Source organism: Colius striatus, chromosome 15 (assembly GCF_028858725.1).
Source record: "Colius striatus isolate bColStr4 chromosome 15, bColStr4.1.hap1, whole genome shotgun sequence".
NCBI classification, from domain to species: Eukaryota; Metazoa; Chordata; class Aves; order Coliiformes; family Coliidae; genus Colius; species Colius striatus.
In genome coordinates this window covers 5288790-5305715 of record NC_084773.1, presented here as the reverse complement: position 1 = coordinate 5305715, position 16926 = coordinate 5288790, and the positions used below count along the sequence as shown (strand labels likewise).

At 48.3% G+C, this 16926-nt stretch overlaps 2 protein-coding genes across 2 annotated transcripts in view; one reads left to right on the top strand and one right to left on the bottom strand.

The window, feature by feature from the left end:
* Positions 1-258: 258 nt before the first annotated feature.
* On the bottom strand, positions 259-9494 carry CISH (cytokine inducible SH2 containing protein). The gene is made up of 3 exons (XM_010204332.2): positions 8692-9494; positions 3918-4144; positions 259-3411 (listed from the first exon to the last, which is right to left on the bottom strand). Exons 1-3 carry the CDS (start codon positions 8736-8738, stop codon positions 2909-2911), a joined length of 777 nt encoding a protein of 258 aa, XP_010202634.1. The 5' UTR covers positions 8739-9494; the 3' UTR covers positions 259-2908.
* Positions 9495-10076: 582 nt separating this feature from the next.
* The window catches only part of MAPKAPK3 (MAPK activated protein kinase 3), a 56774-nt gene continuing 49924 nt past the window's right edge, over positions 10077-16926 (top strand). Inside the window, exon 1 of the mRNA XM_062008467.1 lies at positions 10077-10368. The gene's annotated coding sequence lies outside the window, so the exon portion shown is untranslated. The remainder of the gene's footprint in view (positions 10369-16926) is intronic.

Sequence of the window (16926 nt, the reverse complement as noted above, 5' to 3'; positions counted from 1 at the left end):
AAGAATGTTCCTTCAGCCATTAGCCTGGGACGTGGGATGTGCTGTTGCTTATCTGTGTGGTAGAAACCAGGCTGGCACTGATGATGACTTTGGTGTTAACTCTCCCAGTATCTGAGCAGCTTTTCTTTTGGTTAAAGGGTTTGTGTCTTGGTGGGAAAACAAGTCACGAGTTTCCTCAGTCGTCTTAGGGAGGAGTTTTGTGAGTAGGACATGAATTCATCCATTCAGGTTTTACCAAAGACTTGCACATTGACTGGCTTTAAAATGTATTTAAAACGTTTATTTAAAATCCATGTCAAATGATTTTTAACAAACTGTGTCAAGATAGAAGAAACTGACTTTCTGGAGTAACTGTATTGTTTATTCTTTGTATTGCAGTAGCACCTAGAGAACCCTATTGTGCTAGACGCAGAACAAACATGTAACAGACATGGTCCCTGCCCACGTGAGCTTACAGCCTTCAGCTTAGCTTCGTCCTCCTGGGGATTAACCAGGCATTCATTCTCCTTACATGCTTCTGTCATTTTAGCTGGGGCTCTCCTGGGGCAACGAGGTCAAACCTTGCAAGCTTGATTTCCTCATTACCCCCAACAGAGAAAAGATCAAGTAGGAGGCAAGTTGCAGAGTGCTGAGCAGCTTGTCCTGTCCCGCTGTACGTTTCCCAAACCGAGCTTTTACACGCTGCAGATACCAAGCCTGTGGCCAAGCCATATGGGCTTCCTGAGATCACTGCTGCTCCTTGAAGAGCTGTGGTTTCCTTGCTCCCAGTGTCCTCAGGCAGATAGAGGTGTTTGGATAAAAGGAAGCCTTTTCAGTGGTTTGGTTTCTATTATATAAAAAAGAAAAAGAAGCTTTTTGTTTTGCCTTCTAAGTTCTCATTCAGTACCCCCCCAGAGATGCCCAGATGGGGCAGGGGGAAGGCTATAACAAAAAGCAAACCTGACATCACACATGCACATTGTCAATCACCAAAGTATCAAAAACAAAGCTTGCAAGAGCACAAACTTGTATAAATGTGGAGGGGAAAAATAAAGGACATTGACTAAGCACATCAGGCCATCTCATCCCTTTGGGCAGCTTTAAGATAGGGTGCAAGAAAGTCTGCCCTTGTTTTGAGCTTGTCTCCTGGGTCACCATCCCATCTTTTCCCACCTTCTCTCTTAACCCTCAGGTGTAGCTGGGATTTGTCTCTTTTAATTTGTAGAGCCTTGGAGACACAGTCCCAGGGAGAGACGTACGAGGAATCTTTAGCATTGATTCATGCTTGATCAAATTATGGGGTCTTAGGGGCAAAAGAAGCCAAAATATAATTTCTCTAGACCCATCTGTTCCCCTCTCTACTCTCACTCAGTGGCATGGACTGGCTCCTACAGGGTGAGAAGGCGATGAGATCATGCAAACAAACAGAAGTGCCCACTTTTCTGTCTATGCTTTGTTCTGAGCAGATCCCATCTGCTGTTTGTCCCTCCTAACCACGAAAAAAAGCAAGGGAGAGCCATTGTGCTTATCTGCAGGGCTGTAAAGGGATGGGGTGATGGAAGGAAACCCAGAGTAAAAAGATCTTATTACAGATAACAAACATGCAAGTTGGAGAAAGGGAGAGGAGAGGGCTGGACCTTGGCAAAGAGAAAAGTTGGCTTGTGGTTTCCAGTGTGTGCTGGAGCCTAGCTCTGACCGAAGCCATGTGGCTTGGGAATAATGCTGGCAAAAGCAGAGCAACTGGCAGTTTGGCATTGTGTTAGCCCAGAGGAAGGACAGCTCTTTGTACTGAGGTGCTTCCAAATTGTTAGCCCTCCAAATAAATAAATAAATATCCTGAAGCCACGTATGTCTTTGGTGCAGCTCAGCAGAGCTGTCTCTGAACCCCTGCTCGAGGAGAGTCTGTTCTTGCTCCGTGTCTTGCAGGGCAAGGGCAACGTCAGGGAACAGCTCTTTTCAAAATGCAAGCCAAATTGCAGAGTGCTCTGCAACCAAACCTCTGCCTGTGAATAAGAAGGTTGGGTTTCTGACTGCTTGTTTCTAAATGTTTTGTCACAAACTTCCTTTGAAGATGGAGAAGGTGGGTGGAAAAAAAAAACCAGAGGAGGGGGGATGAGTGCTCCCTGGCTCAAGCTCAATATCCAAAATCTCTGCTTAGAGCTTTTCAAGGAAGAAGGGCTTCCTTGAAGACGTCTCCTGTCCATGACCTATGATGCAGAATGCAGCTGAGGGACGCACAAGCTGCTGCCAATGTGCTTTGAGCTTATGATACCCAGCCCCCTGGAGCTAAGGAAGAAAGAAAAAGGATATTCTCTGCTTCTGTAGAGGTGGGTCTAGATACAGTCATCTGAGCCCCACTTCCTCCAGCAGTCTGAGGGAGCTTGGATGTGGACTCCTGTGACCTGTTACAGGGACAGGCTCAAACAGGTACAATTTGGATGTGAATCCAAATCCAAATTCCCACAGATTTTTGGCTGCCAGTTGGCTGGGAATCTTGATCTCTAATTCCACAACAGAAAAAGAAACAACAACAACAACAAAAAGTAAAAGGTGCTTTTAAAATATCCCGAGGAGAGAAACTGCCATGGAAATAAATAGCAAAACTAACAATGTCAACATTTCTGGTGTCACAGCAACTCTGAGATTCAAGTAGTGTGCACATGCCTACAGCACATTCTCACAGCCACTGTCAGCGAGGCCTGAGGTTCAGAGCTCAGGTTGTGTCCCATCGTTCACCGAAACCACCAACTCCTCCCTGGCGCTGGAATGGATTCAGAGGGAAGGGGAGAGAGGGAAGATGGATGCAGTCTCTGCTTGAGAATCAGGGCTTTTACTGTGCCCACCCGAGGCCGCGTTTCAGCGGGACAAAGACACCAAGTTCTCTTCCTTCCGTCCCTGTCTGTCATGCCTGAGAGAGAAGGGCCTCGCTTCAGAGCTGGAAAGGGTATTGCTTCAAATAGTCCGTCATCCGGCGCGGCAGAGGCAGCTGCTCCACGTCGGCTGCCGCCTTGTTGATGCGCAGCCGGCACAGGTGCTGCAGGCTGGGGATGTTGTCCTTGCGGCCCAGCGGCCGGATGAGCTTCAAGTGCACTGCAGCTGCCGCCATCTCTTTCTGCACGGGAGGTAGAGGAGCCGGGGGCGGGTAAGGAGCCTCGCCCTTGCTTTCCATAGTGCAGGACGTGACGTAATGCTGGATGAGGCTGACCACGTCTGGGAAGGCCAGGATGCGAGGTTTGGACAGGTAGTTGGAGTCCAGCCGGAACTTGCTGTCAGTGTATTCGATGCGCACGTTGGTGGGGCCTCGATTGGTCTTGACCGAGAGTGTGAACAGGTAGCTGGGGTGGGTGCTGTCCCGTACCAGGAAGGTGCCCTCAGGCATCTTTTGGAGATGCTGCTTGGCCTCGCTGGCAGTGATAGATCCCCAGTACCAACCTGGAAAAGCAGGCCAGAAAGAGCTTGTTAGGGAAAGAATGAAGCAAAGGACTGGAGGTTTATTTAGGGAAGCCTTAAAGCCTACCGTGTTCAGGGCCTGGGAAGCAACCAGGCTCAGACTTGGTAAGGCCTTCAGAAATTAGGACTGTGTCAAGTTCTAAGGGTTTCCTACCTATGCTTGTCATTGTTGTGCTGGGGCTTGGGATGAGGATGATTACTCTGCCAGCTACTGCAGCTTACAGAGGGGCCTTTTTGCAATTCTTTCTCTTGATTCAGTGATAAAAGATGAAGCTTTTGCTTATGCTAGCAATAAATTACTTCATAAAACGAGCTTGTAGAAGCTGAAAATACACTTGCTGCGTCCATCCACATGACTCAGCTGTGTCTGTGACAGAGACAGGTTCCTATCTGAAGTGGGATCAGGAGACTCTTCCTGGAGCTCAGATTGCAGAGTTGGCTCCTGGCTCCCTGTAGCCTTCTGACCCCATGACTTTCTTGAGCCTTACCAGATTCTCGCAGATAGGAGAAGGTTTTTGCAATGCAGAGAAGGTCTTCTTCAGGGTCTCGTGTCTGAGGTGGGTTGCTCTCTGGAGCTGGTGCTGTAAAGGCAGGCGTGGACTCCTCCTGGAAGGCCATAACTGGGAGAGGCTGCATGATGGGCTCCGGCAGCTCCACCGCAATGCCCCTGAGCGACAGCCTCCTGATCTTTTCCTCCGCCAGCAAAGGATGAGGTCTGAAATGAAGAGCATACTCTGATATTTTTCTTTGCCTTGAAATAGTTTCAGTATCTGCTCCGTGCATGCTACACTGTACTAAAACATGTTGTACTTTGTACACAGATCCTCAATATGATGATGTTCCAGACAGAGAGGGAATAACACAGCTGAAGATGAGCCCTTAGAAACAGAGAGAGAGAGCTGGGCTCTTTTGCCTTGTAAAAAGTGGCCTGTCTTGCAATTTAGGTTGATTTGAAACCTGATATTTTTAGATGTTGCCTTTTAATATGTCGTTTCAGAGGCAATACGGTTCATAGCAGCATTACAGCTTCATTTACGTCATTACGATGTTGGAGAATTTCTTTTTCTGGCAGTGAGTTTCTTAGTCATTTACTGTAATATAATTAGAAGCAGAATTGGGACTAGCTTGGGTTTTGTCCTACCCACTTTCTGCTCAAGGTTGACCTGTTCCTAAATGTGTCTATCAGAATTCACAGTGATCTTGTAGCAGAGTAACAGGGATTCTTGCTTTAACCAAGCCCATGCACTACACAAGCACTAGTGTGCAACAGTACATCAGAGATTTCAGTGGGACTGTAAACCCTGCAGGATTACAGCAGTAGGAGGCTCTGCCATAACTAGGCTCCATAAGAATTAACCCCTCTCTGGCCTATAGAGCATGCCAGGGTAACCATTCAGCATCTAAGTGCAGCATCATGAACCCTGGAGCTCTCATGGGGCTCAGGTGCCCCTTCTCTGCAGCATGGAGATTCCCAAAGGAAAGCAGAGCTCCAGTGGGAGGATGGATGTTGGGGGCCAGGGAAGCCTTCGTTCCCAGGCAAGCTCCTGCACAGAACCACTAGTTTCTGTCTTTTTCTTCTAGGCTCTTTGCCTTTGTGTGCTTTGTACAGCTGCCTGTCTGGTTTTACATCCCTCACATGCACTTGCTTGAGATGTTCCTGCAGCCACTTAACACAAAAGGTGGCTGAGTTTCCAGAGGAATACTGCACAGACCTCTGCATGAGACCGACACAGCACCATGAGAGCAGCAGCAGCCACTTCTTCCCACAGCACTGGAGAGAGAAGTGGAAGGTGACTCTGAAGTCATAAGCACTTCCTTTCCCATCTTCTTCTCTGTGCTTCATGTGAGCAGTGACACTTCAGGTACACACACACGTGTTGTAAGCTGATCTGCAGCATGATGAGAGCTGCCCTCCACCTTCTCCAACTGCCAAGTCTCAAGTAATGGGATGGGGAGCAGGAAGAAGGGATTTGGGGGTAAAGTAGATTAGAGATAATCTGAAAACGACATCACAATGATTTTGGAGTGAGAGCCACGATCAGTTCCATGACTCTGCATTTCTACTAGAACCATGTAGGTTTGGCGCAGGTTTTTGTGAAGCCACTGGTAAATTGAATCTATGGACAGAGGCTTTTTGCCCACACAACACATGGCAAAACCCCACTGTTTTGTTGGTATTTAGAAAGGAACATTCTTCCTTTTCCCAAGTGCCAAATCACATCTCAGAAGCAGGAGATCCACTCAGAATTCATGCCATTTGATCCTCACTTCTTACTTTCTGTTACTGGGTAAGAAGCTAAACCTGGCTGGCCCTTATCTTCACCAAGCACCTTTGACCACAGGCACTGCGTTTTCAGTGGCTTTCACAGAACAGCAGATCTCAGTGTGTATAGATATAATGCATATACCTAGAGATCACTGCTGGGAAACCTCTGAGTTCTCTTTTAAGTCCCACTTGAGCTACATTTGCAGGTGTTGAGGGCTGCATTTTTTAATATATTTGGATGCCTCCCTCTTAACACCTTGGTCTTCACAACTATCTAGCTGCATTCCCCCTCCTTTCTAGTGAGGACACCCTTCCCTGCACTGACCCTAATATAACAGTTCATGCTGTGCAAGGAAGGTGTTAGAGGGGACTGGTGGCAGAGCATTCTCTCTCAGGTGTGTTCTTATCCCCACTGTTCACTGAGCTGAAAATGACTGTGACCAACGTTAAGTAAAATCAGTCCTGGGCCACTTACTGCCCACCTGCTCCCTGGAACTTGAGTACTGCAGTCCAAATTCCAAACCTCTCTGAACTTATTTTCTCCTGGAAAATGTTTCTGGACTACCTTTTGGTAAATGTTTTCCACAAAGAAAACTCTTCTTGTTCCTAGCATGGAATTACTTACTTTATCTATCTATATATATATATATATATATATACACACACCTACTTTGGAGAGGAAATTGGGAATTGGCTAAGAGACTGGGAAGGAAAGGAGAGAGCAACACTACCAGGGGAAAAGCACTCCTGATTCATTGTGGAAAGCTGTTTATTTCAAGGGCTGCACCAGTTCACATTTCATCCTCTAAAAGGCACATCAATGGTGTAAATTCATCAGCAGGTTTATTTTATAGAGCCACTGTAGGTCTCTGAAGATGAACCCACATGCTTGGGATGAGGTTCCCCACTGTGCTTGCTCTCTGCTGCCTTACACTTTCTGTCACCTGAAGCTGAGGAGCCCAGACCTAGTGCAGTCACTGTGGAGATTCTTCCACTACAGCCAGAAGGGCCATGCTTATACTCTTCCCGTTTTCCTTCTATTTACCTGCCTTACACCCTTCTCTCCCCCTACAGAAAGTCCTAGCGCAGCTGTTGTCTCAAAGGAGCATGGTGGAACAGTAGAGGGGGATTAGAAAACCTCACAGATAGGGAGGTGGTGGAGTCCTCAACAACTTGTACGTAAGTTGAAGGAAAAAAAAGAACTGCTGCTGTGACCAAACAGCAGCTCCAACCACAGGAAAGAGAGAGCAGAGGGATCGGTGAGTAATGGCCACTACAGTTGTCAGTGCAAGTACAGTTGCAAGAGGGATAAGAAGAGTTTGCTGGAATAAAGACACGTTGAAAAAGGTCTGCTGACATGAAAAAGTCAGCCCTTTAATGGGGCAAAGTAAGCATTTGAAAATAATCAGTGCTTGCAAGAAAGAGACATACGGAAGATCAGGACTGAACAAAGTGAAGTGTTAGTGTAACAGCTGCAATGAGGAAGAACCCAAATATACACAATTTGGCAGGTCTAGCTGGTAGTTTGTGTGGAATCTCAAGAGAAACAGCAAATGAACTTCGCTGTGCTTTGGCAATTAGTGTTTCAAAAAGCCTTGAAAAGCCAAGAAACTTCAAGAGAATCAGCTACCTCTGGTATCATGTAGTGTTAGCTCTGCAGTTACTTTGCTGATAAGCTGAACTTTGTAACATAATGCAAATAGTACAAGAAAAAGTGCATTGAGCTGCTCTCCCTTCCTTCAGCCATATCCCAAGGCTCTCATGGCAGCTTGGTCTGGATAGGAGAAAATCTATGGAGCCCATGATATATGAAATCCTAGAGGATAATGAAAACTGAGTGACTAGTGGTCATCAAAAAAGATATTAGAGACAACCACATATATATTTGGCTACATAACAGGTTCTTAGTGGGTGAAGGGAAGAAGTAGCTCTGGTATGTTGACCCTGGAGAAAAGCTTCAGATAAGAGTTTCACAAAGCCCCAGCTGAACAATTATTTCCCTTTGCTGTGGCTATAGGAACTGCAGCAGTAGGCTGAAAAGGAGAGTGAAAAACAACCCACTTGAGCCATAGGAAAGTATTGGTAAGCGTGAGCTGTGCTTGTCTGTGGAACAGATTTTGGGGGGAAATGGCAGAAAAGTCCCAGTGCTTTAGTCATTTAAAGCAGACAAGACAAACACCTCCGAGGAAAATCCCCTGAGTGCAGGAGGGATGGATGATACTGACATTACTGCTCAGGCTGAAACAAATGCTGACACTTTCCAAATGTGCAGCCTGTGTAAAAACATGAGGTGATCCTGCAGAGCAAGTACTTACACCTGTACCAATGACCTGAGCTGATACAAGGGACACTGAAATGCCAACACACCGGTACCAGACACCGATACCGGAGAAGGGACTTGGATGTCACCTGTTGTACTGAACAAAGCTGGTGTAACAACACGTGTGCCCTCGGCTTTCATTCCACAGACTGCCGTCTAGGTTAAGCCGGTATGTCTGTGCACACACTTAATCTTACCCATAAAAGCAGTAGAAAAATTAAAGTATGTGTTTGGTATATATATTTACTTAGAAAGAGACAAAATCCTCTGACCCCCGAGTTCCCCAGAAGCAGTTTGTTTCCACTGAGACATTAGAGAACAGCTCCAGCCTGGGCTCATGCTGCCGCTGGTGCCGCACACACCCCTGAACAACACACTCCCAGCTTCTCCTGGCTTTTACTCCCCCAGAGACTCTGGATACCGTGTAGTTTATTTGCTATAGAAAGCACAGAAAGCAAGAATACATTATAGCCACAGGGTTTTGACCATAGAATCTAAAAAGCAGACACACCGGACGGACGGGCGGAACGTAGCGCTCAGGCAGCGTCAGTCATTCCCGTTCCATTACAGTCACACATGGCAACACACAAGAGGCAAAACTATCCCAGAGAATCGCACTGATCATAGCTACAGTCACAAAGGACAGCTTTTAAAAGAAGGCTGCACAGTGTCTTACCCCTGAACACAGAGGATCATGTCACTCCTGGACCAAGGGAAAAGCATTAAGTCTTCAGGAAGGTGGGAAATGCTTTCTCCTCTTCTCCTTTCCTCCTTTCTCTTTGCTTCCCAGGAGTCAAGCTGGTTCCAGCCTCTGGTTTGGTTTTCACGGTCAGAGAAAGCTGGAGAGTCCCAGCAAACCCCTTCCACAGTAGGCTGTGTGTCAGCCTCAGGAAAAGCCAAGCGGGAGGCGATCGGGCTGTCCGAGGAAGCTTGTGTAGCAACTTTGGCCGTGAACGCGGGTGCACTCTCAGTGCTTTAAAAAACGTCTTGTTCTGCTGCTCAGAAACAGCCGGGGGGGAAGTTTAAAAAATCACCAAAGAAAAGGGAAACGATAGATATTTAAAGAGGAACTGATCTTCCTTCAGAGCAGTGGTTCAGAAAAAGAAATATTCAGAGCACTGTGAAACGGTAATAAATAAATCCCAATAAATAGCGTGTCCCCGGCTGCCGAGGCAAGGAGCCGGCAGAGCTGAGCCGGCGTCTGCACCGACTCCGGCGGTAATGAAGCTCCGCGGAAAAAACCCACCCTACTAAGTAATCTTTTGTTTGCCCCTTTTAATCTGTTCCAGGAAGTGAGGGATTCCTGGAATCGTATTGTGTTCACATCGCGCTTCCGAGATCAGCCACGCGGGGAGGGGAAAAAAAGAGCAGGTATAAATAGCCGTGTCCATAACGGCCGCGGTGATGTCAGCGCGGCGCGGCTGGCCGGGGGAGGGGAGCGGAGCCCTCCCGGAGGCCGCGCCGGGCCGGGCAGCGCCGCGGAGCCGCCGCCGCGCGTGTTCGCGGAAACGCCTTTGATCCATTTCCAAGAACTTTCCAGGAACGCGCGGAGCCGCGCCGGGCGCTGCCAATGGGCGCCGCCAATGGGCGCCGCCGCCGCCGCCCGCCCGCCAATGGGCGCCGCCCGCCGCCGCCCGCCCGCCAATGGGCGCCGCCCGCCGCCGCCCGCCCGCCAATGGGCGCCGCCGCCGCCGCCTGCTCCCGCCCACCGCATGCGCGGAGCCGCCCGGCCGGACGGGGCGCGGGGACTGGCCGCAGCCCCAGCCCCAGCCCCAGCCTCAGCCTCAGCCTCAGCCTCAGCCTCAGCCTCAGCCCCGGCCCCGGCCCCAGCTTCAGCCCCGGTCCCGGCCCCGGCCCTGGCCCCAGCCTCAGCCCCAGCCCCAGCTTCAGCCCCGGCCCCAGCTTCAGCCCCAGCCCCGGCCCCAGCTTCGGCCCCAGCCCCGGCCACGGCCTCGGCCCCGGCCCCAGCCCCGGCCCCGGCCTCGGCCCCAGCCTCAGCCCCGGCCCCGGCCCCAGCCCCAGCCTCAGCCCCGGCCCCAGCCTCAGCCCCAGCCTCAGCCCCAGCCCCGGCCCCGGCCCCGGCCCCGCTGCATTCGGTGCATTCTTTGCGTCCGTCAATGGTTTTTAATTTAGCTTTAACGCCCTGCTCGCGTTCCGGCATCGTCCCCGCCTCTGCCTTCCCCTCGCCCTGCTCCGCTTCAGCCCCAGGGCAACGCAGGGAACGGGCGCACGGCAGCGGAGCACGGTGCGTGGAAGCACAGCGCGCTGCCGGGGCTCCCAGGCTGGAGAGCGAAAGTACGAGGTGCGCTCGTAGGGCGGTCATCTGGGAATCCCCCCTGCATTTGGATCTCAGGTGGGCTGAGTCCTCTGGAAAAGGTTAAGCCATTTGGTCCTGCACTTGTAGACGATTGTCAGGTTGAAACTGGGTGACCCAGGAGGAAACATTTCAGTTACTTTTAGGGTTACTGAAGCTTTTATTTTTAAACACTTGATAACAAAATCCTGATCGTTGTTTTGCTGCCACGAGTTGCCACCTCGTCACATATCGGGCGAGAGGGGCTGTGAGAGTGAGCTGTCACCTCCCTTGAAGTGGATGGAATACTTTATTATTATTAGCCACGGTGCTGTTGAGAAGCAAAGTGGATGGGGCCAGGAGCAGAGGGGAGGGGAAGATGGTGGTAAGGGTGAGGTTAGAAGGCTGTTCTCATGGGCAGGGCATGAGCTTCAGAGCAAGCCTCTGCTAAGCTCCTGACTCAGCCCCTAAAACTCCCTGCTGTTTCATTTAGCAGCTGCTCAGCGTTCTGCATGCTTTCAGTTGGTTTTTACTACATCAGGGACAGTGCAGTTCTAAGTGCTACTATTAATATCAAAGTATTCAAAAGAGAAGTGCCGAGGGCCATCTCAGTATCCACAGGGATGGAAGTGTCATCATGCACACCCGCCTTGACCAGTTTGCTTCTGAGCCTGAGATGATTCAGCTGATGCTTCATCTGAATCCATGTAAATTCACAGGCGAGGTGAGGAGAAAGCAGTGGAATGGCAATCCTCACCCTGACAACAGCCAAAAGGCCAAAGGCTTCCCTTGGCAGCTCTGGCACAGGGCTGCAGGGGACCTGCATGCCTCTGCTCCTTCTTACCTAAATTTGGCGTGGTTTAAAACCTTCTGTTGGCTGTGCAGCAGCACGATGGATTTGGACACAGCCAGACTAGAGCTGGGAGTGGCTGCAGCTCCCAGCAAGCTGCAGTTAACCTGCACATTCAGAAGGTATTTCAGCTTCAGCCTTGGAGAGGATGCTGAGATGACAGCTGTAGTGTGCCCCAGGGCAGGAGTGCTGCAGCTCCGCACAGACATCGAGAAACTATTGTTTTTTTACTTAGAATTGGGCTCCATCTAGTGATCTTCTTCTGGAGGGGTCTTTGTGTGCAAGCTCTGTGCTGTTGGTTGAGTAGCCATTTGTATCCCTGGAGCGGGAATGCAGAGCTGAGAACTGCAGAGTGGAAACACGGCATGCAGAAACTGCTCTGGGTTGGCAGCTCTGTGGAAGCAGTGTGGGTGTTCCCACCCGAGCCCACACGATGCTACTCCGGATCCATTGCATCCTGATGCCCTAGGTTTCCACCTGCAACCACTAGAGCCCTGCTGCTCTTTTCATGACCCTGAAAGAGGACAATCGAAGTGAAGTACCTGATGCCTACGAGTATTAATGAAACCAGCAGGTTGTCTTTGGAAATCGTTTTAGGGGCTCCACTTAAAAAAACCTATTCAGGCTAATGCCTGGGCTATTTTTTCTACAAAATTAGTGAAGGGTTTTAAGTGAGGAGTGTTCAAGAGTACTCCATCGCTCTACCTGAACGTTTTGCCCCTCATTGGCGTTCTTCGTGCAGATGGCAATGCCCTAAGTAGGAAGCAGAACGGCGTGCCCCATTTCCCAGCAGCCCGGACCTCGTGCGGTACTGTCAGTACTGCCCTTGGAACGAATTAGCTGCTCAAACCCAGTTTATACTGATATAAATGGCTCTCCGGGGTTCGGTGCTGAAGAATTAGGACATTGCAGAGGCAGTAACAGCAAATGTTGTCGAGCGATATCCTTGAGTGATAAGCTTTAGTTATGAAAAGTCTCAAAGAAAGCTCAGAATAAAGGCGGGGACGTGAGATGCACAAATGGCGAGACAGTGCGTCCCTTCGGCAAGTTCACCAACACAACAGCACCATCTACTGATACTTGTCCGAGTGAGAAGGCCGGCGGCCAGAGTCCCCTGCTCACGCAGCCGGGTGACAGCTCCAGCTGCACTGTTGGAGGGACGGCTCTGTCACCTGGCAGGGCTGGCGTCAGTCAAAAATCACATCCACAGTCGGAACTCCCGCCAGAGCTCTGTGTGTCTGGAGACTAGACTTACCTTCACTAGAAGCTTGTGTATGGAAGATTGAAAGAAAATTGCCCTTCTGGCTGCTATGTGGCCCCAAGGCCATCTCTGACACTTGCCCTGAGTTGTAACGTGAGGAAGAGCATGCAACTGAGCAACCATTAATGACAATAAGCATCTCCTCCTTGTTTAGATGGGCTGTCTCGTTACTCGAGTAGGGCATGCCAGTTTTTGTAATCAACAGCACACAAGAGGGTGATGAACTTACTGTGGTGGTTGATTTCCCAACATGGTGTGGAGCAATGGAGGAGTCTCCAGGGTGTGGGTGAGCTGTGCTGCGGACATCCGGGCTGGCTCCATGAGACATAGCATGTGCAGGACAGCAACAGCTTCATTTCAGGCTATAACCTTGGTGTTACTGCAAGGAACTCACCGTATTTGATGTGCCTGGCCTTGCTGGCATGTGATGACCTAGAAGATGATTGCAATGTGGCATCTGTTAGGAACTCTTCTGTTCATGTCAAATGCTGTGTTTCTGCAAAAAGTGGTTTTCCAGAGTGGCCTGGAAGGCCACCCCCTGTCAGGCAATATTGTCATACTCATTAGTTGCAGGGTCTCTTCCAATGAAAGTGAGAGATTAATTTCTTGTGCTCCACTGCAGCACAAAATGAAGCATCATTTTCTGTAGACAGATGGGAAGATGTATGGTGCTTTTGATTTATGTTTCTTCCATGAAAAACCCTGTCTTTTTTTTTTGTTTGGAAATGTCCAATGGGTATCTCTCAGCCTCTCTCTGTAAGTAAGCTGTGTCCCAGAGCTCCTTCTGCTCTAAGAGCCCCACATAGCAACCTTATGAAGGAGCAGGGACAGAGCCTCCCAAAGACTTCTTGATGACCAAGGCAAGGTATCTGTAATAAGGTGTCTGAGTGCAGGATTGTAAAAGTAACTGTTCTACTCTCTTCTATAGAAAAATACCTGCTGAGTGTGTGCTAACAGGGAGAAACTAATCATGAGGAACTAAGTTAGAACATGCTCTCCAGATTGTTAAACTGGTGCTCTTGAGACTTCACTAACAACTGCTTCACAGCTAGAATTTGTAATTCCTCCTAGAAACTATGTTATAATCCCAGGTCAGGGCAGAGAGTGTTGAGAATAAAAGAGAAGTTGTTCTGCTGTGGTGATCACAAAGCATCAGGTAAACATCATTACCTATGAAAGAGCTCTATAAACCTGCTTTTAGCTCAGCAGTGGAGAGAAAAGAGCCAGGCTGTTTGCTGCTGAGCTTTCCTACTTGTATGGGTAATAGAAACTGTTTCAGTTCCTGGCTTGTTGCTGGGCTTTTCTTTCTTCTTCTGTTTTTCTTTTTTTTCCCTCCTTTTTGATAAGTCTGAGACAGACACCTCCAGAGCAGAACTGAAAGGCGAAAAATACACACAGTCTGTGTTTCAGACCACTCTGTACATGACAGACTAAAGAGCCTACAAGAAGGTTCTTTTCTTCTCCTTCCTATCACAGTATTGTTCTGTAGAGCTGCAGAGCTGCCCTTTCTTTCTTTTAATACCACAGATGCAGTTTCTGAAGAACTTCCTGAGGGATTTAATAAGGTTGTTGCAATCACCCAATCAGACAATCCTTGTCCTCACTTCAACCTGACAATAGGGAGGATTTTCTCTTTGGTGACATCTATATAACACATCCCAGAGAGTGGATTTCTCATAACACTGGAAATAAAATATATAGCTGTTACTCAGAGAAAGCAGTGTTGCAGAGAAACAAGTCACTGTATTTTCAGATGATGTGGATCATTTCTGCTCTGTAGCTGATACTGATTTCCACAACACATTGTTATCAAAGGACTAACCTCCTTGCAAATCACTGTTGTATATAAATAAACTCAGGTCACTGTAGCACTCGGGTAAATATCACTCCTCCAAAATATGCCATCTCTCAAAGAACAGCTTTCCTAGCTCTCCAATGACAGCAAATTCAGATATTTCATCTCATTTTTGTTAAGAAACGAGATCTTTGAAAGTCTGAAATGGTTTTGATCCCAGATATTGTTGTTATTGAATTGCTACAGCAAGGCAGTGAAAACACCCAGTGGGATAGCCAAAACTAACCTTCTGTATTTAACCAGTAGTGCTCTCTGTGTGTCAACCCAGTATCTGTGATATCTGAGACATGACAAAGTCAGGAGCAGTGCATCCAAACTCTGTGCTGTCAAAAATGTGAAGCTTCACAAGGTTAATACACTAGTTTAGAAAAAAGAGGCTGCTGCCCCAAAGCTTATTGCAAGATTAGAGCCCTATTGTTTGGTTATTTTCTCCTAGAAGCTACTCTTCTAGTTTGGGGCAGGGCAGGCATAGCTAAGCTACTAAATTTTCTCTTAAAATAAGTTGATTTGTGTTTTTGCTGTTGGGGATTTCTGGTAAAAACAGGATTAATATTTAATTTACCGTTTTAGGGATTTCTGTGAGGATGAAAGGACTTTTGCCATAGTGGGCTCTTACCCTGTGTTTGTACTGGGTTGGGTTTGGTTTTTTCAAACTTCAAAAAGCAAACATCAACAAATGAATAAAAGCATCTTTTTCCATGAAAAGTGTACCCCAGCTGAATGTGCTGCAGTGGGTCTGTCAGCCTGTCCTCCGTCCTATCTCTGGAGGCTGCCAACATGGCTGAGCCTGCCCTGAGCTCTAAAGAGGAGCTGCAGGGGAAGGTTGTGATCAGACAAGATGGAATTCCCTGGGAGATCTAAAACTGGCATCTGAAAGCAGACATTGTGGGGGATGCTGGCAGAGCCAGGCAGGGGGGCAGCCCCAGCCAGGGGCTGTGCATTGCACTCACTTGCCAGTCAGACCTCAGAGGCTCTGAGGTGAAATGGATAACACAGTTGCTCTCTCTGAGACACGTGTGCTGGGACCCAGCCTGCTTGTCCCTCCCCCTGAGCCTGTCAGAGAAATGATAAAACCTTAAACAGCTTAACAAATGAAGGTTCACAGCTCTGTACAACCTGCGTGTGGGTTGCCATGGGTGGGTTTCACAGGTGTGGGAGCTTCAGCGGGGGTACCCAGCTCAGGCTGGCAGGTACTGTCAGCTGAGACACTGCACCAGTTCACCAGAGCTGAGCTGTGCTGCTCCTGCAGCACCCAAACCAGACTGCTTTGGGACTGCCCAGGGTGCTCAGAGGATCACTGGATGAAAAGCATCAGCTAAGCAAAAAACAGGAGAGATATCCAGTGGAAGATGTTTAGATGTTCAGAACATGAGCGCTTTGGTTGTTACTGACAGTATCAGCCACCCAGTTGCTTGTGAAAACACTCTGGTGCAAAGGCTTAGATATTGAGAAATACTGCCTTTGTTACTGGTTCTAAAGATTTGCTGCACATGGTATTCACGTTTTAGCTGGGGTAGAGATACCTTTTTTTGCTTGGACAGCCCATCTGAGACAAAATATGAACACAAAAAGCAAGGGAATATAGCTGGTGTTTGTTCCTTGGCCATGGTCATCCCTGTGTACAGGGAGGCTATTTCATACTTGGGCTAGGGCTGGAAAGGCTTTTTTTCAGAGTTTATGGTGGGTGAAATTAGCAGAGAGCTGGTGTAAAGCCTTATTAACTGTGATTCCCATTGGATTTTTAAGGTCTTTGCCCTGCTTAGATTCATTACCCATTGCTGGTAAAACAGTGAACTTTGCTGTGAGCATATACAGACAGCATCAAGCAGAGAACCCAAACAAGCCCAGCTTTCAGGAAGATATTGTTTCAAGCAGTGACTGGAGAAATGTGGTTTGTATCTTACCAGTTGAACTCTTCTCAGTGGGAGACTGTTGGTAGCTGAGGCATGTAGAGCCAACTAACTTCACACAGAAGAATCCCATCTTATTCCCTCATCTTTCCTCCTTTCTTGCCACGCAAAGCTTATTTTGTAGAAGCTCATTCTTGTAATAGTTGAGAGTCATAATTTCTTAATGAAATTCCTTGCTTCTGACACACTCTGCAGAAAATAGCAACCCCTTTAAGTAGACATCTGTTTGGAATTTTTGCAACATTTAATATTTCCCAGAATAGGGCCATAAATTGCCTCCTGCTAGCTTTAATGTGCTAGCCGCTGTAGCTGTGCTTGCTTTGGTCAGCCATAGACTTCTGTGGGAGAGTTACATGCAAAGATCAGAAGTGGGGCTGGGAATGGGAGCTACAAATCACTGTGAGCAAGTATGTCTCTCCAATTAGAATATACAGAAGAGAGCTGATTTTGAAGTTTTCTGAAGGGTCTGGACCCCAGAGACTGAGAGATTGGAAGGGGACTGTGGTTACCTCTTATAAAGAGAAGGAAATTGCCATCCAGGAGAAGGAAAACAGCAAATACAGTCAGAAGCCGTGGGAAGGAAAATAAGAGCAAGCTGCTGACTACAGAACAGTGTCACTGAAGGTTTGCAACCTGGGAGCTTATAGTTATGTAGATATTTCCCTGAGATTGCCACAGTGGGAGGCAGAGCAAAGCCTAAGAAGGCTGAAGCAAACCTGAGAAGGAAAGGTTGGAAATAGCT

Excerpts from the sequence above, each read along its gene's own strand:
- CISH (XM_010204332.2), bottom strand. The coding sequence starts at position 8,738 with ATGCTTTTCCCTTGGTCCAGGAGTGACATGATCCTCTGTGTTCAGGG. Across the intron at positions 4,145-8,691 it reads ATGATCCTCTGTGTTCAGGG|ACCTCATCCTTTGCTGGCGG; the intron begins GTAAGACACTGT and ends TCTTCATTTCAG. Across the intron at positions 3,412-3,917 it reads CTCCTATCTGCGAGAATCTG|GTTGGTACTGGGGATCTATC; the intron begins GTAAGGCTCAAG and ends CTGCTTTTCCAG.